This window comes from Anolis sagrei, chromosome 5 (genome assembly GCF_037176765.1).
Source record: "Anolis sagrei isolate rAnoSag1 chromosome 5, rAnoSag1.mat, whole genome shotgun sequence".
NCBI lineage: Eukaryota > Metazoa > Chordata > Lepidosauria > Squamata > Dactyloidae > Anolis > Anolis sagrei.
Window position 1 is genome coordinate 173,347,630 of NC_090025.1, and position 24,053 is coordinate 173,371,682.

At 42.0% G+C, this 24,053-nt stretch overlaps 1 protein-coding gene across 2 annotated transcripts in view; it reads right to left on the reverse strand.

The window, feature by feature from the left end:
* DENND2A (DENN domain containing 2A) overlaps nucleotides 1–24,053 on the reverse strand; it is an 86,501-nt gene that overhangs the window by 12,855 nt on the left and 49,593 nt on the right. Inside the window, exons 6-14 of one of the 2 annotated variants that reach the window (XM_060776838.2) lie at nucleotides 22,898–23,095; nucleotides 20,403–20,496; nucleotides 19,861–19,911; nucleotides 17,517–17,704; nucleotides 14,791–14,900; nucleotides 12,070–12,139; nucleotides 9,481–9,558; nucleotides 8,335–8,475; nucleotides 8,052–8,200 (exon numbers count right to left, since the gene is read on the reverse strand). In XM_060776838.2, coding sequence (XP_060632821.2) covers nucleotides 8,052–8,200; nucleotides 8,335–8,475; nucleotides 9,481–9,558; nucleotides 12,070–12,139; nucleotides 14,791–14,900; nucleotides 17,517–17,704; nucleotides 19,861–19,911; nucleotides 20,403–20,496; nucleotides 22,898–23,095 — 1,079 coding nt within the window. Of the gene's footprint in view, nucleotides 1–8,051; nucleotides 8,201–8,334; nucleotides 8,476–9,480; nucleotides 9,559–12,069; nucleotides 12,140–14,790; nucleotides 14,901–17,516; nucleotides 17,705–19,860; nucleotides 19,912–20,402; nucleotides 20,500–22,897; nucleotides 23,096–24,053 lie in introns of both variants that reach the window. The other variant, XM_060776837.2, reaches the window with a different exon arrangement.

A 24,053-nucleotide genomic window follows, 5' to 3' on the forward strand; every position in this document is an offset into this window, starting at 1 on the left:
GGTTGAAACAAAAACCCTTAAATGTTCCATATCTTATGGAACTACAATCCTACATTCCACAATTCCTTCATGACATACAACTTGCCTCTTCGGCCACACTATTCACAAATAAATGCTGCTCTGAACATTCAGCATTAATGGATCCATGATATGAGATGGGACTGGTTCACAGGTTGCTCAGAGCTATTTCCCTCTCAAAGGAGGAAGCGGAGTGCCAGAAGTGGGAAACTAACATTTTGCAGAAGGCTTGGAAGAAGCTCAAAGGACTCAAAAGGTCTCCATGAATCCTGGTTTGTAAAACACTGATTGAAGACCTTGGGGATGGTGCCCTAACTATGACACTTCCTACCCAAATAAGTGAATAGGAAACACTGTTCAGTTTTCGGAAGCATAAAGTTCTCATTGTAGCCTACTACTCTATGTGGTTTTGATATCTGGTCTGAATCGTCTCATTTAAGGTGAAATAGTTGTGCTACCGATTTGACTGCTTGGCCTTTTTACATGTAACCTTTTAACATTTCCATATGATCTCTTTGGGCATTTCCACAAGAACTATCAAGCATTATTTCCTTTTTCTTTGTCACTTTTACACTTTTATTCAGACCAATGGAACCCTTCACTGTAAATCATAAGTTTTGATGGACAAAATAAAGGTTTCCTCTTGACATTAAATCTAGTTGAAGAGCCAGCGTTGTCCATAGACACCTCCAAGGTCATGCAGCCAGCATGATTGCATGGATCACTGTTACCTTCCTGCAGAAGTGGTACCTATTGATCTACTCACATTTGCATATTTTTGAATTGCTAGGTTGGCAGAAGCTGGGGCTCACAGCAGGACCTCACCCTCGCTTTTGATGCACAAAGTGTGAGCAAAATGAAGGAAAAAATTAATTGCTTAGTTTTGATTTTAAAAACCAACAATTCATTTCTGTGACCTATAAAACAATATTTATTATGATTGGGTGGGCGGAGGAAATGAATGCCCTTTCCTAATTTTTTTTTTGGTTCAGAATGACAAATCTTTACAGAAAAGAATAAGGAAAAGAAAACAAGAACAGGAACAACAATGAAACTCCCTCTCCCTTGCTTTTATTTCTAATTTGGGCTTAGATCAAAAATGTTTCAGAATTCACACAACATTTGGAAGGAAGCCCTTTGTTTCTTTGTGGATTCAAGACTGCAGTTTGCAGCACCGTAGCAACACAATGAATTGTATTACTCTGTTATTCACACAGAGATGTGTGTGAACACACCCAATTCAGATAGTGAGTAGGAGTAATGTCTACATGATCAACTGCAGAAGAGTGTGAGAAACCGTGTCTGCCATGCGCTTTTCTTCACCTGCATGTACTCAATTAAATAATCTCTGGTGGATTACTTCAAGCATTCCAAACCCCTGAACAACCTCAAACAGCTGTGTTAGTTGAAGAGGAAAAACTGAAAGGAAGAGAAATAAGATCAGAAATATAGTGGATAGAAATTAAATTCTTCCCCCCCCCCCCAAATATGTATAATATTAATAATAATTTATTTCTCACCCACCTCTCCTTGTGGCTCAGTTCCATCTTTCCCAAATAAATATCCTGAACTTAACACCGTCTGACTGGTTGATTAAAAGTACTACCTTGCCCTTCAGTTCCCTTGTTACTGCTCTGCATCCAAGCCATTTCCAACCTATTATGACCCTAAGATGAATGTATCACATGGTTTTATTGGAAAGATTGGTTCACAAGGGATTTACCACTATCTTCCTCTGAGGCTGAGAAAGTCTGACTTGCCTAGTGGATTTACATGGCCAAGCAGAATTTCAGACTATGGTCTCCCAGCGTTCATCCATTAATCAAACCACAATACCATAGGTAAAGATAAAAGTTTCCCCTGACATTAAGGCTAGCCATGTCCGATTCTGGAGAGTGGTGCTCATCTCAATTTCTAAGCCAAAGAGCCGGCGTCGTCCGTAGACACCTCCAACGTCATGTAGCCGGCATGACTGCATTGAGTGCCGTTACCTTCCTGCAGAAGTGGTACCTATTGATTTACTCACATTTGCATGTTTTCGAACTTCTAGGTTGGCAGGAACTAGGGCTAACAGTGGGAGTTCACCCCTCTCCCTGGATTCAAACCACCAACCTTTCGGTCAGCAAGTTCAGCAGCTCAGCGGTTTAACCTGCTGCACCACTGGGGGCTCATACTGGCTTGTATTTACAGGAATTGGTATAAATCTAGACCAGGCATGGTCAAACTTCGGCCCTCCAGGTGTTTTGAACTCAAATTACCACAATTCCTAATAGCAGGCTATTAGAAATTGTGGAAGTTGGAGTCCAAAACACCTAGAGGGCCAAAGTTTGCCCATGCCTGATATAACCACATATGTAAAGTAGATAACACAACTTAAAAACAGAGAATCAAGTAAGACACAAAGTGGGATAAAATAAAATAAAATAATTGTACAGGATGTTTGTCTAGAGTAGAGACATCTATGAGGGACAAGAGGGGCAAGTAAATCTCTTATGGGACTTTGGGGAGATGCACCCCTTCCCACCATACGATTACAGCAAAATACACAATTACTACTTCTCAGACTGTAACTTCTAGAATTTCTCCTGCAATTGTGGTCTTGTGCCTTCTTACTAGACACAAATCAGCCAGAGCAACCAGTTTTCCGATAACACCGATAACACCTCTTTTAGACTACAGCACTTGGGAAGGAAGTAGTAATTGTGATGGCTTTTAATGATGTATGTTGTTTCCTCTAAGCCAGTGGTTCTCAACCTGTGGGTCCCCAGATGTTTTGGCCTTCAACCCCCAAAAATCCCAACAGCTGGTAAACCGGCTGGGATTTTTGGGAGTTGTAGGCCAAAACACCTGGGGACCCACAGGTTGGGAACCACTAGACTGCAGCAACCTACTGAACGTAGACTTCATTTGAAGGCTGTTTGGAAATTATAGCCAGTGCAAAATAAGGGAGCACAACCGATCATCTCTCAGCAGTTTTGAACATCTGCACTGGCTCTCAGCCTACTTTAAATGTTCAACACATCTTAAATAGTTTGGGTTCTGGGCATTAAAGGATTATTTCCTTCCCACATAAATCAACCTAGACTTGAAAGATCTTCACCAAAGGTCCTGCTCCAGGTACTTCAGCTGCTAGAAGCAAAAACAGGCGGTGACCACAGCAAGACCTTCCTAATTGTGGCACCCTGCTTTGGGCCCCAAGCAACTTGAAAATACTGCCTTTTCCGTTTTCACCTCAACTGGGCAGAAATCATTTGACTTTCTTAGGCATTCAGAGGTAGGTAAAGGTAAAGGTTTCCCCCCGACATTGAGTCCAGTAGTGTCCGACTCTGGGGTGTGATGCTCATCTCCATTTCTAAGCTGAAGAGCCGATGCTGTCCATAGACACCTCCAAGGTCATGTGGCCCGCATGACTGCATGGAGCGCCGTTACCTTCCCGCTGGAGTGGTACTTATTAATCTACTCACATTTGCATGTTTTCGAACTGCTAGGTTGGCAGAAGCTGGGGCTGAAAGCAGAAGCTTACACCGCTCCCCGGATTCGAACCTGCGACCTTTCGGTCAACAAGCTTAGCAGTTCAGTGGCTTAGCCGTTCAGCAGTGGAACTCTCTGCCCCAGAGTGTGGCGGAGGCTCCTTCTGCACCACCGGGGGCACCACATTCAGAGGTAGTGAGGTCATTTATACATAACTAGCAGTCCCCTGCTACGCGTTGTCATGGCCCAGTCTGTGTATATGTGTTTTGTGTGTGTGTGTATGTTTGTGTTTAAGTGTATATATGTGTGTTTGCATATATATGCGTGTGTGTGTGTGGTTTTGTGCATGCATTGTAATGTTTTTTTGTTTTTTGGCTTTTTAAGTCCTTTCCACTGTGTTTTTCAGTGTTTTTATGAGTGATGGTCACTCATTGGCCTGATAGGTGTATTGTGTCCAAATTTGGTGTCAATTCGTCCAGTGGTTTTTGAGTTATGTTAATCCCACAAATGAACATTACATTTTTACTTATATAGATTAAAAACACACAAAAAAGAGAATATTTCTTCACAAATTGAAAAATATTTGCATACACCTAGGGCCCTCCCACACAGCCAGAATATTAAGGCAGAAAACCCCACAATATCCACTCTCAGACAATGTGGGATTTGCTGTCTTGATATTCTGGGATACATAGGGCTGTGTGGAAGAGCTCCTAGTTATATCTAGAGATGCAAAATGTACCCATGTTATTCAAGATCAAAGGATTTATACAATATATTCCGGACAGTCAGCATGGTGTCATGGCTTGAGCTTTGGACTATGACTTAGGAGACCATACTTCAAATTTCCAGTCACTATTGAATCATAGAATTGGAAGAGACCTCATGGGTCATCCAGTCCAACTCCCTGACAAGAAACAGGAAAATCACATTCAAAACACCCCTGACAGATGGTCATACAGCCTCTGTTTAAAAGCCTCCAAAGAAGGAGCCTCCACCACACTCTGGGGCGGAGAGTTCCATTGCTGAACGGCTCTCACAGTCTCACAGTTCTTCCTCATGTTTATGTGGAATCTCCTTTCCTGTCATTTGAAGCCATTACTCCGTGTCCTAGTCTCCAGGGCAGTAGAAAACAAACTTTCTCCCTCCTTCCTATGACTTCCCCTCACATAGACATGGCCACATCATATCTCCTCTCAGCCTTCTCTTCTGCAGGCTAAACATGCCCAGCTCTTTAAGCCGCTCCTCATAGGGCTTGTTCTCCAGACCATTGATCGTTTTAGTCGCCCTCCTCTGGAAACATTCCAGCTTGTCAACATCTCCCTTCAATTGTGGTGCCCAGAATTGGAGACAGTATTTCAGGTGTGGTCTGACCAAGACAGAATAGATGGGTAGTATGATTTCCATGGATCTAGACACCATACTCCTATTTATGCAGGCCAAAATCCCATTGGCTTTTGAAGCTGTCGCATCACATTGTTGGCTCATGTTTAACTTGTTGTCCATGAGGACCCCAAGATCTTTTTCACACGTACTGCTACCAAAAGTGAGAAATGACATAAAATATATATTCTAACTCCAGAGTTTCTATGTTATTGGGTGGAAAAACACAGCAGATAGGAAAGAGAAAAGTAGGAAGCGATCATACATGATGGACATTAACTAACCCACATGCAGGAAGTATGTTCTTTGAATTCATGATTTTTTCCTAATGTTTAAATCTGATTCTTAGGACTCCTTTGACTCAAGAGATATATTCTATCACTCACTGGTCTTTCTCATAACTTTCCTGAATGGTGTTCTTATCCACCTTAAAAGTATAACCCATGGATGAATGGATTTTTGGCTGCCTTTGCAATAGAGACCGCTACACCTTTGCCTTTCCTTCTCTCAGTCTCTTGCAGAGGGACTTACTGGGAATTATGAAAACAGACAGGCTGCTGAAACTTGATCTTGTGCTCATAAGCATCATTACTCATCTGTGAAGTTTTGCATTTGCTGGCTTAAAAAGAGAACTCCACACTCTCCAGCCTCAAGTGTTTAAGAAATGGCTGCGTGCCAGGCAGCAGCTGCAGAAAATCTTAAAGAGATCCGGGCCCCTTTCCCTCCATAAGGTGTAGGTGGGGAAGAGTATTGTTGAATCAGTCATAATCCTATACTAAGGACCATCTAGCCCAGTTGTTCTCAACCTGGGGTCCCCAGATGTTTTTGGCCGTCAACTCCCAAAAATCCTAACAGCTGGTAAAGTGGCAGGGATTTCTGGGAGTTGTAGGCCAAAAACATCTGGGGACCCCAGGTTGAGAACCACTCTAGCCCAATGGGTAAGAATCTTAGAAACTGCATTCCTCCATCAGTCCAATGTCTATTGAGATCATCAGCTTGTCTTTAGTAGTGTCCGGCAGCCAGATGTGTCAGAAACTCACAAACAATCCATGAAAGGGATGACCATATCCTGTTTATATTCCCAGATTCTAGTACTCTTGAGATATTGTGCCAGAGACACTTGGTTCTCTTTGCACTAATGGGAAATAGCAAATTGCTACCGATGGACCAGACTTCTGTCAGTTCGTCTAATCCATCTTTAAGTCCTCACGACCTCTGAGGACGCCTGCCATAGATGTGGGTGAGAATGCTTTTGGAACATGGTCACACAGACCAGAAAACTATATTCCATAATACCAATATATCAAAACTATATTCCAGAATACTATATCCCAGGAGGTTGAGAAGGGCGAGGTAAAAATAGCTGAAATAAATAAATAAATAAGCAAGCCACTCAGTGATTCCAGCCATGAATGCCTTCAACAAAACTTCTTTAAGTCATTTAAACTATTTAAAGGTAGCAAAGCCAAGCCCATTTCCACATTGCCACTGAAAGAACAACAGGAACATGTTTTTGCCATTATGCAATACAGAATCCAGCAAGATAACTTTTTAATATAGTGTGGATGCTATCACATAACCCTTTTGATATCTTGCCACCAATTATTTTTATATATTAAAATACAAACAATTCTGTATATACTTGTATAATTCTGTATATGTATAAAGGTAAAGGTTTCCCCTGACATTAAGTCTAGTCGACTCTAGGAGATGATGCTCATCTCCACTTCTAAGCCGAAGAGCTGCCATTGTCCATAGACACCTCCAAGGTCATGTGGCCAGCATGACTGCATGGAGAATTGTTACTTATTGATCTACTCACATTTGTATGTTTTTGAACTGCTAGGCTGGCAGAAGCTGGGCCTAACACCGGGAGCTCACCCCATACCAAGGATTCGAACTGCCAACATTTTAGTCAGCAAGTTCAGCAGCTCAGCAGTTTAATCCGCTGTGCCACTAGAGGACCTTTATATGTACACACATACACACACACATACATAAACAAGAAGATTTGGCTACTTTTCTGCATACCCATGCAGGATTATGGACTGCAGTAAAGGGATGAGGCATACAGATTACAAAACTGGGAAAAACACTCTCCAAATACATTAGTTGTAGCAATTTTCAATAATTAATGTTATCTACTGTGTTATCTACTGAATTCTACTATTTTCCAAAAAAGTAAAATTGTGCAAGGCAGGCAAGAGGGATAATGAAACCGCATTTTCATCCAGAAACATAAACAAATCTTGGTTTTGGTGCTAGAAAGCCAATACAAAAAAGATTTGACATATTTCACTCCATTCCATTGACTTGATATCTTACGTTCCAAAGGTACTATTTTGCAACTTCATTTTTCCATGTTATATTTAAAAAATGGACATCCCCGCTATTGTAATATTTGGACCACTTCTGAATGTTGAAGCAGGATGAATGCTAGGAAAAGATGCATTTTGTGTTATGCTTTTAAGTTGTTTTTGACATATGGTGATTCTCTCTCTCACACACACACACACACACACGTGTGCGCACACACACATGCACACACACAGAGGCAGGATTTATTCACATGTTTGTCATGGTTCTCCTTTAAGGCTCAGAGATTGCAATTTTCCTTCTTCTTGGCAGGGGGTTGGACTTAGATTGCCCACAAAGTCTCTTCCAACTCTATGATACCTTACCCAAAGTCACCCAGAGTCCTAGTCCAACAATCAAATAATATAATAAAATAATATAACTTTATTTGTACTCCACCACCATCTCCCTGAAGGGACGCAGGGTGGCTCACAAAAACACTCAAGATGCAACACACAAAATATAATAAGTGTCTGAACAACATCACAATAATAACAACAGCAGTAATAAAAGCATAAAACCAAACCCCCACTCATTAAAAATCAATAAAATGCAACAATAGCAGCAAATATAAAACAAGTTGCAATCAGAACCAGTCTATAAGTGCTAGGTGCCGAAATCAACTAAGTCCTCAATATAATCAATTCCTAAATGATGTCAAAGGCCTGTTTGAAGAGCCATGTTTTCAACTTGGTTCAAAACACTTGAAGATTGTGGGATAAGCTAATCTCAAAGCAATATGCCATACTGGGTCTCTTAAGGATCCATACAGCTGGATTTTCTGAAGAAGGTGAGGCACAGGAATGAGCAGCAAAAATAGGTACCTGAGTTTGTCTGCTATGAGTATTACTCTTCTTTCCAACAGCAAGGAAGCAAAGACTCTGCTTAAGTGCCGGATGCTGAGTGAAGAGAACAAGGACTCAAAATCCACATGTTCCAGCCTTGAATCAAGTGGTCGACGCAACTCAATTATCTGAAAGAATAAGAAAAATGATTCAGATGATTTGGTCTGCCTGAGATGAAATTTAGGGCTTAAAATCTTCCAGGAACCATCTCCACTATTTGGAGGTTACACTTAACTCTCTCAGACCCTAGTTTTGAACTTACCTCTGTCCCAGATCCAGGTAGAAAGTTTTTGATGGTGATGGTCCGACCCAGAGCTGGAAATGGAGCCTCCATAACACTCCTCATAAGGGGCTGTACCAAGGCCGGGGAAATCCCACGCCTTTTCTCAACTTCATCTAAGATCTTTAAAAAGGGAGAAAAACAAAAAAAGTAAAAGTGAAAAGTGGTTGAAAAAGGTTACTTTTGAGACTACAAGTCCTAGAATCCCATTCACCATGCTGACCAGAGTATCCTCAGAACCTTATTTATTATTTATTTATAGTATTTATATTCCACCCTTTTTCAGTTTATTTACGGCCTCAAAGACTACTAATATCAGCATTCGTAATATATTTTGTATCGGAGACCATTGGGATTATATTTGAAGTTCACTAACTGTCACAAGGACTAATATACAAGCTAAGAACTTTCTATCTCTATTTTGTTTTGTGATTCACAAGTTATGTTTGTTTGAATACACGTTGCAACTTCTATTGTGGTATTGTATATAGATATCTGTGTTTCTTTGACATATAACATATATAGACAGACACAGAGGCAATTTAACATTTCAACTGTGCCCAAGCTTTTCCAGCTTCATTAGGGTATGCTCGATTCTGGCCACATGGGGGAGCTACCGCTTCACCATCTATTATGACACCGAGTCCTTCGATGGACTACTTCCTCATTCTTCTGCACACTGCTGGAAGTTTTTATGGCATTGTAAATGAATTAAATTAGCCTTCCTGCATAAAGCGGTATCTAAATTTCCTACTTGACAAATGCAACTGTCTTTAAGGCTGAATAGGTCGACAGCAAGCTAGACTAATGGCCGGAAGCTCACTCCGACCCAGGCTGGCATTGAACTCATGACCTCTTGGTCAGTAGTGATTGAATGCAGCTAGCTCCCATCTAGCTATGCCACAGCCTGGTCCTGTAGTCAAAAATGAAACTATTCCAAAATGAAACTAGTCAAAAATGAAACTATTCTAAACTCTGCTAAGAGAAATGCATGTTTCATGTGTCTCCCCCTCCTGCCCCTCCCTCACCAGTTCTCCACTTAATAATAATGATTTGAATTGAAATGATAGCACATGGGAGGGTGGAGGAAATAATTCACTATTTAAAGCACACATTGTCCATCCTCACCTTAGAAAAGAGGTTGAAACATCCCAGGCGGCTCACAATGCAGTAAACTTCAGGGAGACGTTTCCCCTTCCCACTGGGCTTTCAAGAGAGACAGGCAAAAGACCCAAAGAAATATACAGTAATTAACAAAACAAAGAAACTACACAGTCAGTTCTTGTGGGTTTTTTCGGGCTATATGGCCATGTTCTAGAGGCATATAGCCCGAAAAAACCCACAAGAACTGAGTGATTCCGGCCATGAAAGCCTTCGACAATACAAACTACACAGTAACAATCGCATACTAAACAGGCACACAGTCTCCTACTATAGCCTTCAAATGTTAGGGTAAAACTTTTGAGTCTCCTACATTCTTAATGCTTGGAAAGAAAAACTGCAGAAATCCATAAAACTGTAATTATAAAAAAGTATATGATAAATATACATAACAGCTTGTTCTACACATTTTCCTTAATTTAATTACATATATAGTAAACTCTCAAACATTAAGAGCAAATTGTAACTTCTGACACTGAGGTATCAAGCGTTTGACATTTAAGATAAGATGTTTAGGAGAATATGCCACCTCAGATTATGGCGGAGGTTTTAAAGCATAGGCTGGATGGCCATCTGTCAGGAATTTTTGCCTGTTCTTGCATGTCAGAATGGGGTTGGACTGGATGGCTCTTGGGGTCTCTTATAACTCTACGATAAAGAGATGCCTATTTTACTTATTTCCTTTAAACATCTTACGTGGGTAGAGAAAAGCATTGTTTATTCTCTAACAATATTTTCTTTTTTCCTAAAAAGGATCATAACCTAAAATATATGAAGAGATACACTGTACAGGCCTAATCCATGTAAGACTTTTAAAAAATCAGGTAGATTTGGCTAAAGAACTGTAGGAGTTAAATCTTTAATATGAACTCATCTAGCTTCTGTTCAAAAACCACTTCGATAAGACCCTATCTTTACCAAAGGATAGTACTGCGTAGAAAGTTTTTGAGGAAGTTGTTGTCACTAACATAAGCAATGTTTTTTTTTTGGGAGATGAACTTCCCCTCAGATAATTATCCATGACTATCATGTCTACCAGGCATGTAGCCAGGGGGGGGGGGGGGGGGGCGGCTTGGGGGCTTCACCCCCCCCCCCCCGAAATTTTGATGGTGGTCTGCGAGAAGGCCTTACTGGTACATTATTTAAACTGTTATGTTTATTCATATCATGATCTGATCACCATGCTCAATATATCCCATATGCATGGGGGTATTGGAATAACAATACAAAAGATTTGCTAGGGTAGACCCTCTTTCACTCAGACTCAGCCCCCCCCCCCCCGAACCAAACTCAGCCCCCCCCCCCCCAAAACAAAATCCTGGCTAAGGGCCTGATGTCTCCTCTCAACCTTCTCTTCTGCAGGCTAAACATGTCCAGTTCTTTAAGCCGCTCCTCATAGGGTTTGTTCTCCAGATCCTTCAGCATTTTAGTCACCATCCTCTGGACACATTCCAGTTGTCACCTCCCTACAATCATGGTGCCCAGAATTGGACATAGTATTTCAGATGTGGTCTGATCAAGGTAGAGTAGAGGGGTAGCATGACTTCCATGGATCTAGACCAGGCATCCTCAAAATGTGGCCCTCCAGCTGTTTGAGCCTTCAACTCCCAGAAGCCCTAACAAGTTTGTTCAATTGTCAGGAATTCTGGGAGTTGAAGGCCCAGTTGGAGGGCCACAGTTTGAGGATGCCTGATCTAGACACCATACTCCTATTTATGCAGGCCAAAATCCAATTGGCTTTTTATGCTGCCGCATGACATTGTTGGCTCATGTGTAACTTGTTGGGCCGCTGAGTCCGGAAATGCTCAGAGGCCGCTCTGGTCCTCGGCCCGTCCTCTCTTGTGCATGGGGGCCTGCGCTTCCGGAGGCATCTCCATATTTCCTATTAAGCCCTTGGCCTCGCTCTCGCCGCAGCTTGACCCGGCTGAATACGACACCTCGTTGGAGAAGCACCGCACCAATGTCGAGTGCCTGGCCCTCCGTGCCCGCCTCAAGCGTGACTATCTCCTGCAGCTCAATGACCCCCGGCGGACCCAGCTCATCAATGACCCTGCCATGACCCGTTGGGTTTATGCCAGGTCACACAACGTCTATCCCAACTTCCGTCCCACACCCAAAACTTCTTTGTTTGGTGCACTTTTTGGATTAGGGCCCATTTTTTCTGGTGGTATGTCATTAAAGCAGAAAGGGATTATAAAGAAAAGCTCATACAAGAAGGCAAGTATGAGCGACCGTTCCACATTTCCTATTAAGTCCTCACAGTTCTGTGGTGAAAATGCTGCTGTACTTACTCTCTGTAAAGATTGCTAATATTTCAAAATAAATCCTTGACACTGGTTAAAAAATAATAATAAAATATGTGTAACTTGTTGTCCATGAGGACTCCAAGATCTTTTTCACACATACTGTTGTCAAGCCAGGCATCCTCCATTCTGAATCTTTGCATTTGACTCACTTAGTGAGTGATGGCCATAAAATCATTATCTCAGCTTGGAAGGACCTAGCAACTATAATTTTTTATGCTTTTAATTTAGAGGGGGAAAAAGAGATAGTTACCAGTAGTCTTCTGCAGTATCCAAATCTTCTGCTACCATCTTCACTAGTTAAGACGAAGGAGAAAGTCTCACTGAAAAATTGAAAGTAGAAGGGGTGGGGGAAAGATCTATTGTGAATAAAATACATACATGTGTAAACTGGGGAGGGAGATATTCGTGAAACTGTGCTAATTTGGACTGTAGGTGGAAAAATTATTTTATCCACCCTCCCATGTAATATCATATTGGATTCAATCTCTGAATTCAAAACAGGAATGAAATGGACCCCTGTATGGTTTGGATCCAGGTTATCTACAGAATCACCTTCTCCAGCACAATCCATGGCTCATTAGGACACTGAGGTCCTTTGGGAGACATCTACTCTTATTAGCCAGAACCCAACTGGCAACCATAACAAATAAAAATGTATTATTTTAATTGTTATTATTCATTGCATCCTTGCTAAACAGAAGTCTGGGAAATTTAACAGCCTCTTAATATTCACAAGAAGAACAGGTGTGGTAGCATGCTAAAAAGAAACCCAAAACAACAGTATTAAGATTTTTTTTTCATTTTATTTAAGGCATGCAGGAATTTCCATTGATTTCCATTGACCTCACATTATGTCCCACTTTTCCTGCAAGGGACTCAAGACAGTGAACATGGTCCTTCTTCCACCTCAATCTTACCTTCACAATAGCCTTGCGATGTAGGTCAGGCTATAGGTTAACTGACTGTCCCCAGGGTGGTTTTTTGTGTGTTGTGTGTTGTGACTTCTAATCGCTTCTGGTATGAGAGAATAGGCTGTCTGCAAGGATGTTGCCCAGGGGACGCCCAGATGTTTTGATGTTTTACCATCCTTGTGGGAGGCTTCTCTCATGTCCCCCCATGGGGAACCAAAGCTGACAGAGGGAGCTCATCAATGAACACTTTCCAATATAAACATTAAAACGTATTCCATATACTGGGTCTTTAAAATTACAGTAGCGGTGACATAACAATAACAATGTCTGATTTGTATCATCCGAAACTATCTCCATTTCCATTTCTAGTTTCTGCTGTGGACTTTACTAATTTAGCATGGATTTTTGGGGCTGTGACTGCAAATGTGGCAATCTTCAATGTTATATTTTTGGAATACTTCACTAACAAATCACAGATAGCTTCTGACTGTTGCCATGCTGCCCTTTCTTTCAACAGGGCTCCCAGAAGATTGTTTCTAGGGTTGTTATACAAAGGGAAATATAACAGAAAGTGTATAAACTCCTCTCTTTTCCCCAATCCACAAATAAAAAGTCATTGGGCATGAGGGATCCCTTTCTATCTTCCCTCTAGCCAGCCTGGCAGCATTGTTTGGAAGCACTGGGCTGTAAATGCTTTTCTAAGGACTACTGACATTAAGCCTTGAAGGTATTGTTGACAATATTGGTCACTCTTTAGTAGAGGATACTAAGTGGTGAAAACATGCTATTTACTAGTCCGCAAGTTGTCAGATGCATCCATCTCAAAATTTTTGTCTCTAATCGCCTTCTTGTCCAACTGCATGATGGTTGTTGTTGACCCATCAAAATACCGATGGAGCAGGGCTAACCAGTATTGAGCCCAACCCCTCCGCTTATACTGCTCAATCAAGCATTGCTTTATTATACTCTCATCCTTTATTTCCAGAAGTCCCTTCCCATATGAAACGTTAAGCTTATATATTCTGGCCTTAAGTGAGGAAAGATCCAATTTAACATTGAAATATATTAAACAATGCCTTCACTGATAACCACATTATCCAAAGTCATGGTCTGGGCCATTCCAATAGTCATTGCACACAAATCCATATTTACCTATTTCACAAAGGCAATAGATAAATATGCTTGATCTAAGAGGCCATCACTGGGAAGGCCCTGTCTCTCGTTCCCACCAATCGCACTTGTGAAGGAGGCAGGACTGAGAACAGGGCCTCCTCAGACAATCTTAAGCTCTGAGATGGTTCATAGGGTATAGATCTGTTTGGACAGGTAAGCTGGGCTGCAACTATTTAGGGCTTTATAGGCTAAAGCCAACACTTTTAATTGTGCTCAGTAGCAGACTAGCAGCTAGAGGAGCTGATGCAACAAAAGGGTTGTATGCTTCCTGTATGCCACTCCGGTGAGCAATCTGGCTGCCGCCCCATTGGACCACTTGAAGCTTCTGAACAGTCTTCAAAGGCAACCCCACATAGAGTGTATTGCAGTAGTCTATTCTGGGTGTAACCAGAGTGTGGACTACTGTGGCCAAGTCTGACTTCCCCAGGTATGGGAGTAACTGGAGCACACCTTTTAATTTTGCAAATGCTCCCCGGCCACCGCTGAGACCTGGGGTTATATGACTCTTCCAGTTACCATTACATATACTTGTAAGTTCTGGCTATTGTTTGAGACAGTATGATAAACAATACGGACCTTTGACCTGAGTGTTGTGCAAGACTATTATGTTGCACATTTGTCCCTAAAGGCAACAGAATCTAAAAAGAAACAACTTCATCTCTATGTTACTGTTTTTGTTGTTTCAATTTCAATATGTATTGTTTATGCTAAGAACTAAAAGTACATTTTAACATGTTAATGCTTTTAAAATTCATTATTACTGTTGTTTTTGGTTGCATTGATGTTGCAGGAACAAAGGAGTTTTATAAATAACTTTAAACATTTTTTTGGGAGAAAAACTCATTGTTGGAGGAGAGGGGGAAGAAAAAGACTAGTGCTTATCTTGCCTGGTAAATTGGCACACAGGGATCCAGTCTTTTGCGTCGGGGAAGCAAAATTGAGGAATGGCTTTAAGCTGGTCTTCTGCCTCCCTCATGAATTTGAAGGAACGTTCAAGCTAGCAAAATAAAAGGAGAAATGGGAGTGTTTTTGATTAGTTAAGTGGGAGTGAAGGAGCTCCAAGTATCCCCACCCCATCCCCCAATAAAAGGAGAGGCGATGACAGAGATGAAGCTTCTGCCTGGAAGATATTAACAAAGCTGCTTGCCTGGCTCACCTGACCTTCACATATTTCTTCCCTGAACTAATATCCTTTCCCATTCTAGTCGACACCAAACCTTATGAATTTTTCTATATAGCCGACTTCAGTATGCATCAAACTCTTTGCAAGTAAACCTTATGCTATCATCCCATTATTATTATTATTATTATTATTATTATTATTATTAACTTTATTTGTACCCCGCTAGCATCTCCCGCAGGACTCGATGCGGCTTACACAGGCCAGAGCCTCAAAACACAATACAATAAAACATAACACAATAATAAACAAAGCAAATCAAAACAATCAAGCAAAATAACAACAATAACTACCTCAGGACACAATTAAAACTGGTTCGGCCGGCGCAATGGGGTACAGGGGTTAAAATGCTGAGATGGCAGGAGGAACATGGATTAAAAGGTGCGGTGTGCAGTAACATCGGTTGTGCTAAGGTGCTTCTAGGACTTGGGAAGGGGGAAATTCCTAATCTGGGAAGGCACATCGGAACAGCCAGGTTTTTAGGTTCCTTCTGAAAACTGCTAAAGTAGGAGCCTGTCGGAGATCTTTTGGGAGGGCATTCCAAAGTCGGGGGGCCGCCACAGAGAAGGCCCTGTCCCGTGTCCCCACCAAAACGCGCTTGCGACGTGGGTGGGATCACGAGCAGGGCCTCCCCAGATGATCGGAGTGAGCGTGTGGGTTCGTAGATGGAGATGCGGTCACGCAGGTAGGGTGGTCCCAAACCGTTCAGGGCTTTGTAGGTGAGCACCTGCACCTTGAATTGGACTCGGAAAATAAATGGCAGCCAGTGGAGCTCCTTAAACAGAGGGGTAGACCTCTCTTGATAATGGGCCCCGGTTAACATCCTGGCTGCTGCCCGCTGGACCAATTGAAGCTTCCGAGCCGTCTTCAAGGGCAGCCCCACGTAGAGCGCATTGCAGTAATCCATTCTAGAGGTGACCAAGGCGTGGACCACCCCGGCCAGATCTGGGATGATAATTTTAGAGATACTTTCAGGGCTCTTCCAGACAGGCCCTATATCCCCGGATCTAATCCCAACTTTTCTATTTATCCCATATTATCTGGCAATGGGGACTCATATAATCTAGTTCAAAGCAGAAAACCTAGGGTTAGATCCTGGGATATAGGGCCGGTCTGGAGTTAAAGCTTTCTTATTGATTGATCATAGCACCCCCATTTATCATGCAAAAAGAATACGCATTCAGAGCTGGCAGAAAACAAAAGAACTCCTCATCAACTGGTTGATGTTATAAAAACAACTTTACTCACAAAATCCTGAGTGAAGAATCACACAGGTACAATATAACTTGGTTGTAGTATATCAAAAGTACAATCCAAAAATAGAAAGCAAAAAGGTAACATTTTCTAGCTTTTCCATGGGACTAAAAGTGACCATGTGGCATGCAAAACTACATCACTGGTAAGCGGATAATGGTCACTCTGTTTAAGAGTAGAGTTAAAGACCAAATCAACAAAAAGCATCTCTCTTTTATAGTCTCCTGAATTCAAGACCTGTCTAAGTGACTTGCAGCATGTCCACAATGAAGAAGCTCCCCGAACCCCGTGCAAATTACTTATATGAGGGTGCTGTAAAACTTAGCAAGGCAAGAGAGTTAGGTTACACAGAAAACAGAGACTGCAGAACCATTTCAATGTGCATCCAAGATTATTAGTTTTCCCAACACTTGGAACATTCAAATACACCAAACTAGATCAACCAATGTTTCCATCTAATCCAGGAGAAAGGATAGTTTACTCTGCAGGCCATATAAACCCCTGGGTCCAAACTTTGCAGCCCCAAAACCTTCCATCACTCCCCTAATCCCTCTTTCTCAATTCTAAAAAAAATCCCTGTGGTTTTTGGGCAATTCATCATTTTGGAGGAGAAAGGGAGGGAATCTGAAGCATACTAGCATGCCAGGATGGGTGAATTTTGCCCCAAAGGGGTTCAGGGTGTGATATATTGGCTCCCAGTCCTGATTGGCTGTCCAGCCCAATCTAATCTAATGTTGTTTGCTTCAAACAGGACCTCAGGAATTGCTCTTTTCCACCACAAGGGTGAGCAACACCTATCCACCAGGCACCCTCAAAACCTGCCACCCAAATTAGGTGGGAAATTACATACTTGAAATCTTTTGCTAAACTGGGAAAAGCCCATTACTGCTTGTTTTAATTGTATTTTCCACTCTGACACAAAAAATGTGTTGCAACCTGTCCCGAGATGGCAGTAGGAAGTAGCTCCTGAATCTGCCCTGCCTGTTTTAAATGGAGATGTCAATGACTAAATCTGGGACCACCTGAATGCAAAGTGTGGCCTCTTGTCATAGAACTCAGATGACTGAAGAAAATCCACCTCCCCACGTTCCCCTGGAAAAAACTTGTAGTATGTTTGTTTCCCGATTCAGCAATTCAAGAATACATTAGCTTGCTGAGATGTTCTGCGGTATGCCCCACCTTTAAAGGAAACTGCTGTGTGACTTCAGGGACATATGGAGTGCAAGCTTGCTTCTTGTGCAATGACACCACTACAAAATACTCAAAGAGCTGCCTCTCTTGGTACTCGATCAGATCCCGCTCCAAAGTCTGGTATTTGGGGGCTTGCTTCAGGCGAGACTTCACATGAACCAGGCGCTGGCTGTGAGCTACACGAAGGCAGAGAAAGAGAGTCAATCATATTTGTTATATTTATCATATTCGGTTTAATTCATACTTGCATCTTTTCTGACCTCTAATGGTGATAAGGCCAACAATGTATACCTAGCCCAAGCCTCCCACCCCCATCCCGAGAATGTTATGGCTCTGTAATGACTTTAACCTGGCTCTTCAACTAGACTATTTGACAAACCACATCCCTGCCTATAAACTGCGATCATTGGAGGGGCCCCTCCTCTCGGTCCCGCCGCCATCTCAAGCACGGTTGGTGGGAATGAGAGAGGGGGCCTTCTCTGTGGTCATTCCTTCCCTCTGGAACTCCCTCCCTAAAGAAATCAGAACAGCCCCTTCTCTTTTCTCCTTCAAGAAACAGCTAAAAACTTATTTGTGTACCTAGCATATGGAGAGGAAGATGATTTTTTTAAACCATCAATTTAACTTGTTGAACAATATTGAGAACGATTATCTTAACTGAATGAAGAGCTATATATTTACAAATTACAGGTGGATTATACAGATAAAAATGATCTATGTGCTAACAGAGTGCATCAGTTCATATAAGAAAAGAAAACAAAGGGAAGAAACATTATTTTACAGTATTTGAATGTCTGCATAAGTACAAAAAAGCTTGGTTGGGGGGCAAGGGGCGTAGGAGAAGTATGGAAAACTGGTCAAGTGAATATTCATCCCCAAACCACATTAAAACAGTGGATGTGGCTCTTGATGAGATATGCCACATTATCACAGGATGTCTACGGCCTACACCACTGGAGAAATTATACTATTGCACCACTTGATATCCATCGAGAAGTAGCAGCCAATAATGAAAGGACCAAGGCAATAACATCTTAAGCTCACCCTCTGTTCAGATATCAGCCAGCATGCCAATGTCTTAAATCAAGAAATAGCTTCCTAAGAACTACAGAGATACTTGCAGGAACATCTCAGCAGGCAAGAGTCAAAAAGTGGCAGGCTAAAACCTGAAACCTTCAGTCATCTCCTGGGCACACAGAAGACTGGGCAACCTGGAAGGTGCTGAACAGACTGTGCTCTGGGACCATAAGATGCAGAGCCAACTTTAAGAAATGGGGCCACAAAGTGGAGTCCATAACATGCGAGTGTGGAGAAGAGCAAACCACAGACCACCTATTACAATGTAGTCTGAGCCCTGCCACATGCACAATGGGGAACCTTCTTATAGCAACACTAGAGGCACTCCAAGTGGCCAGCTACTGGTCAAAGGTAATTTAGGATAATGCCAAGTTTTTTAAACTTTGTGTGTTTTTAAATACATTACAATTGTACCCTCAGTTCACTTCTGATACGATAAATAAAATCCCCAAACCTGTAATGCAGTGGTTCTCAACCTTCCTAATGCCGTGACCCCTTAACACAGTTCCTCATGCTGTGGCGACCCCCAGCCATAAAATTATTTTCGTTGTTACTTCGTAACTGTAATTTTGCTACTGTTATTAATTGTAATGTAAATATCAGATATGCAGGATGTATTTTCATTCACTGGACCAAATTCGGCACAAATACCCAATACGCCCAAATTAGAATACTGGTGGGGTTTGGGGAGGGGTTGATTTTGTCATTTGAGAGTTGTAGTTTCTGGGATTTATAGTTCACCCACAATCAAAGAACATTCTGAACTCCACCAATGATGGAATTGAACCATACTTGGCACACAGAACTTCCATGGCCAACAGAAATTACTGAAAGGGTTTGGTAGGCATTGACCTTAAGTTTGGGAGTTGTAGTTCACCTACATCCAGAGAGCACTGTGGACTCAAACAATGACGGATCGGGACCAAACTTGGCATGAATACTCAATATGCCCAAATGTGGAGTGTGGGGAAAATAGACTTTGACATTTGGAAGTTGTAGATCCTGGGATTTATAGTTCACCTACAATCAAAGAGCATTCTGAACCCTACCAATGATAGAATTGAGCCAAACTTCCCACACAGAACACTCATGATCAACAGAAAATACTGTATTTACTGATGGTCTTTGGCGACCCCTCTGACACCCCCTCGCGACCCCCACAGGGGTCCCGACCCCCAGGTTGAGAAACACTGCTGTAATGGTTCAGCCAGGAATAAAACACTTTACCTTCATATTCCTTCACACCATTTCTTACCTTTCAGCTTTTCCTCAGTGTCACTGTCTGATTCACTGTTCTCATCTGTAACTAGTAGCAAAGAAGAGAAAGAGATAATATTAGTTTCCTAAATGATAATCACTAAGCAGCAGACAACGCTTTTGAAACCCAGTTCTTAATTGGGAGAGAGACTACAGGTCCCAGGCTGCATAACTTACTCAATGTCCCACTTCAAAGACATAAAAAGCCATATTAGTCTGGGATATTAGTATGCTAAGATTCCCATTCTCCTCCTCTATGCCACAGCAGTGATTGAAAGAAATGGAGAAGGAACAGCTGATAAGAAGGAAGAGGCTATAAGAAGGAAGCTGTGCTGCATGTGGAGCAGAGAGGAACTGCCTTTGGCAGCAAGCACCCATCCTTTATAACTGATATAATTGTTACTGAGGGATTTATTCAATGTATTTAATAATGGATAATTTTGAGCATGGGCGAAACATTAAATGTCATTCGCAGCACACTTTTTAATGATAGCACACTCACAGTTCACATTAATCCCTGCAGCAATCCTTCCTTTTTACCTCTTCCTGAGCTGCTCTCTGTCGACTGAGACAACCTCTTGACTCGTTTCTTTCCTCTTCGCGACTCATAAACAGCATTGATTTTTAACACTAGCTGCTTAACACAAAAGAGAAAAAGTTAGTGCCTTCTTCCCATCAAAAATCAAACAAATAGACACCTACATGAATAATTTGGGCCAATAAATTGATCATTCCCATTACCTTCCCTATTCATGACATCACTTATTTTTCTGAGACTCTATTGTTCACCTTTGATGCCTTTTTTCTAGTTGAGATTGTCAGAAAATTGCATTTGAGAAAACTCCTATAGAACTTAACATTCATCCAGGCAGCAAAAAAAAAAAAAAAAATCAACTAGTCAAAACCTTTGCACTAAGTGGCCCACTTTGCCATATCCTTAGACCCCACAAAGAATTCAAATGTTCATGTGGTTACCCAGCTTACAATGACTCTAAGGCAGTAGTTCTAAACCTGTGACCACCAGTGATCTGCAAGAACTAAATATGGTCCACAGTCTCATCATTACTACACCATTGCAACAAAAGCGACTGATCTCGCAAAACCCTCTTATAGTGCCAAGGCTTATTAAATATGGATTTCTGTGGGCAAGCAGATGGCAACTACTGGATGGCATATGTTCTGTGTCACAAACTAGGGCTGATGTGGTCTACTCAATGCAGTTTTCTGAATCAGCACCCCAAATAACCAAATCGAATCTAAGAGCATTCTGAACTCCACCAACAATGGAATTGAACCAAACTTGGCACACAGTTCTCCCATGACCAACAGAAAATACTGGAAGGGTTTGGTGGGCAGTGTCCTTTGGTTTTTGAATTGTAGTTCACCTACATCCAGAGATCACTGTGGACTCAAACAATGATGGATCTGGACCAAACTCTACATGAATATTCAATATGCCCAAATGTGAACACTGGTGGAGTTTGGAGAAAATAGAATCTTGACATTTGGAAGTTGTAGTTGCCGGGATTCATAGTTCACCTACAATCACAGAGCATTCTGAACCCCACCAATGATAGAATTGGGCCAAACCTCCCACACAGAACCCCCAGGACCACCAGAGTGGGCCACAGCAACGCGTGGCACGGGATGGCTAGTATGGGTGTAAAAAAAACCCTAAATACTCTAAGTAATGGTTCTCAACTTGTGAGTCCCCAGGTGTTTTGGCCTACAACTCCCAGAAATCCCAGCCAGTTTACCAGCTGTTAAGATTTCTGGGAGCTGAAGGCCAAAACATCTGGGGACCCAAAGAGTGAGAATCACTACTCTAAAAAAATGAGATCTGAAATTAAGTAGAGTTAGTACTGCTCAGTACTTGGTTGGGAGACCGCTCATGAATGACAGGTGCTGTGGGCTACATTTCAGAGAAAGGAACTGGCAAAACTACTTCTGAGTATTTATTGCCTAAAAAAACCCCATGAAACTGATGAGGTCGTCACAAGTCGACCAGTGACTTGAAGGCATACACACTCTCACAATTTTACTGGGAGGCCACGTCCACTAGAATGCTTGTGTATGAAGATCAAGGGCATTCTACAATAACTAAACACTCTTAGGCCATAAATTACCAGTTCACACAAGGGAAATATTTGTTTTGCATAGCTGTCAGCCCTTCTTTGAAAAGTGTAGTTCACATAACTTCCATGACTTAAGAATACTACAGTATTTCTTTGATTCTAAAATGCCATCAATTATAAGATGCACATTAATTTTAGTACCACCAACAGAAAAAAGCTTATATAAAAAAATAACTATTTTTAGACATGTTTATACCGGGGGGGGGGGGGTGGAGTGTGTCCTAGAATCAAAGAAATATATTATTTTTGTCTGTGAAGCAAAAACCATACATGACAGTTGGACGACACTTAGGGACATTATTTACAATGATTAATGTTTGTTTGTTTTTTCATGACAGGAATGACTTGAGAAACTGCAAGTCGCTTCTGGTGTGAGATAACTGGCCATCTGAAAGGACATTACCCAGGGGATGCCCAGATGTATTACCATGCTGTGGGAGGCTTCTCTCATGTCCCCACATGGGAAGCTGGAGCTGACAGACAGGAGCTCACCCCACTCCCCGGATTCGAACCGCCAATCCTTCAGTCAGCAGTCATGCCGGCACAAGTGTTTAACCCATTGCGACACTGGGGGCTCCAACTCTTAATGTGATCATGTTCATTAATGAAAACTTTGTCAGTCTAATTTTGTTATACATCTGCAATAAAAAAATATGAGCCTGGGGGACTGAATGTTCTGTCTGCCTAGATGGTGATTAAAACAAAGCTTAGATGGCATTTCATTTGAATAACTAATAAGGATCATGGAAATATGTTTCTTTGGAGCTAGATTCATGCCTGAACAGAGGTCAAGCCCTGATATATGCATTAGTGGCTGTGTTTGTGTCTGTATGCACATGTAGTAGGGAGAAGGCTCCATCAAACCCTCTTATTTCTCTGCCCTAAAAAACTGAGGCTTACCTTGGGAATTTTTTTCCTCCTCTTGCCATTTTGAGGGTCACTCAAAGAGAAGAAAGTATCATCAGGGCTGCTAGGAGTGGAAGGAGGGCTGGTTTTGGAAGGGGAACATGTTCCGTCTCGATTTGATTTCCGTATATCTAATAACTTGAAACTCCGCCGTTCTGAGTTTTGCCGAAAGAAGATGGGTTTAGACAGCAGCTGGGGTAATGGAACAGAACAGAAAAGGGTGTATATTAGAATTTAGAAGCTTTTGCATGCTGATCTCCCCTCCATTTGTCATCATTTTTTTTTCTCCTTCTTTATCTGGGGGATTCTCAACTATTTCCCACAGATAGTCTCTTAACAGAAAAAAAATTCATTTTAAAGAACCATGTGGCATAATTGTTGGCATTCAACCTTTCAAAAGACAGTCCACTTCCTTGAAATGCCATCGCCATATTTCTTCAGCCTCAATATGGTCGCTACTGGTCTCTATTGGTCTGTACTGGCCACGGTAGTCCATGCTCTGGTTACATCCCGCCTAGACTACTGCAACGCTCTCTACGTGGGGTTGCCTTTGAAGACGGCTCGGAAGCTTCAATTAGTCCAACGCGCGGCAGCCATGATTCTAACAGGAGCGGAACGCAGGGAGCATACAACCTCCCCCTGTTGCGCCAACTCCACTGGCTATCGGTTTGCTACCGGGCTCAATTCAAAGTGCTGGTGTTGACCTTTAAAGCCCTAAACGGTTCCGGCCCAAGCTACCTATCCGTCCGCATCTTGGCCTATGTACCCACCAGGACTTTGAGATCTTCCAGGGAGGCCCTGCTCTCGATCCCGCCAGCTTCACAAGCACGGCTGGCGGGGACGAGAGATAGAGCCTTCTCGGTGGTGGCTCCCCGGCTGTGGAACGCCCTTCCCACGGACATTAGATTAGCACCATCTCTGGTGGTATTCCGCAAAAAAGTAAAGACCTGGTTGTTTGTGCAGGCGTTCGAGTAGTTAGTGCAATGATTGGTAATGACATAGGAATTGGAACAATGGATGACGGATCTGGATCGTGTTTTTAGTGATGAGACGTTAGTGAATGGTTATTATAGTAATTGGGTACTAACTGTGTATTAGATAGGTTGTTAATTGTTTTTATTGGTGCATTGAATTTTGCTGTTTCCTATGT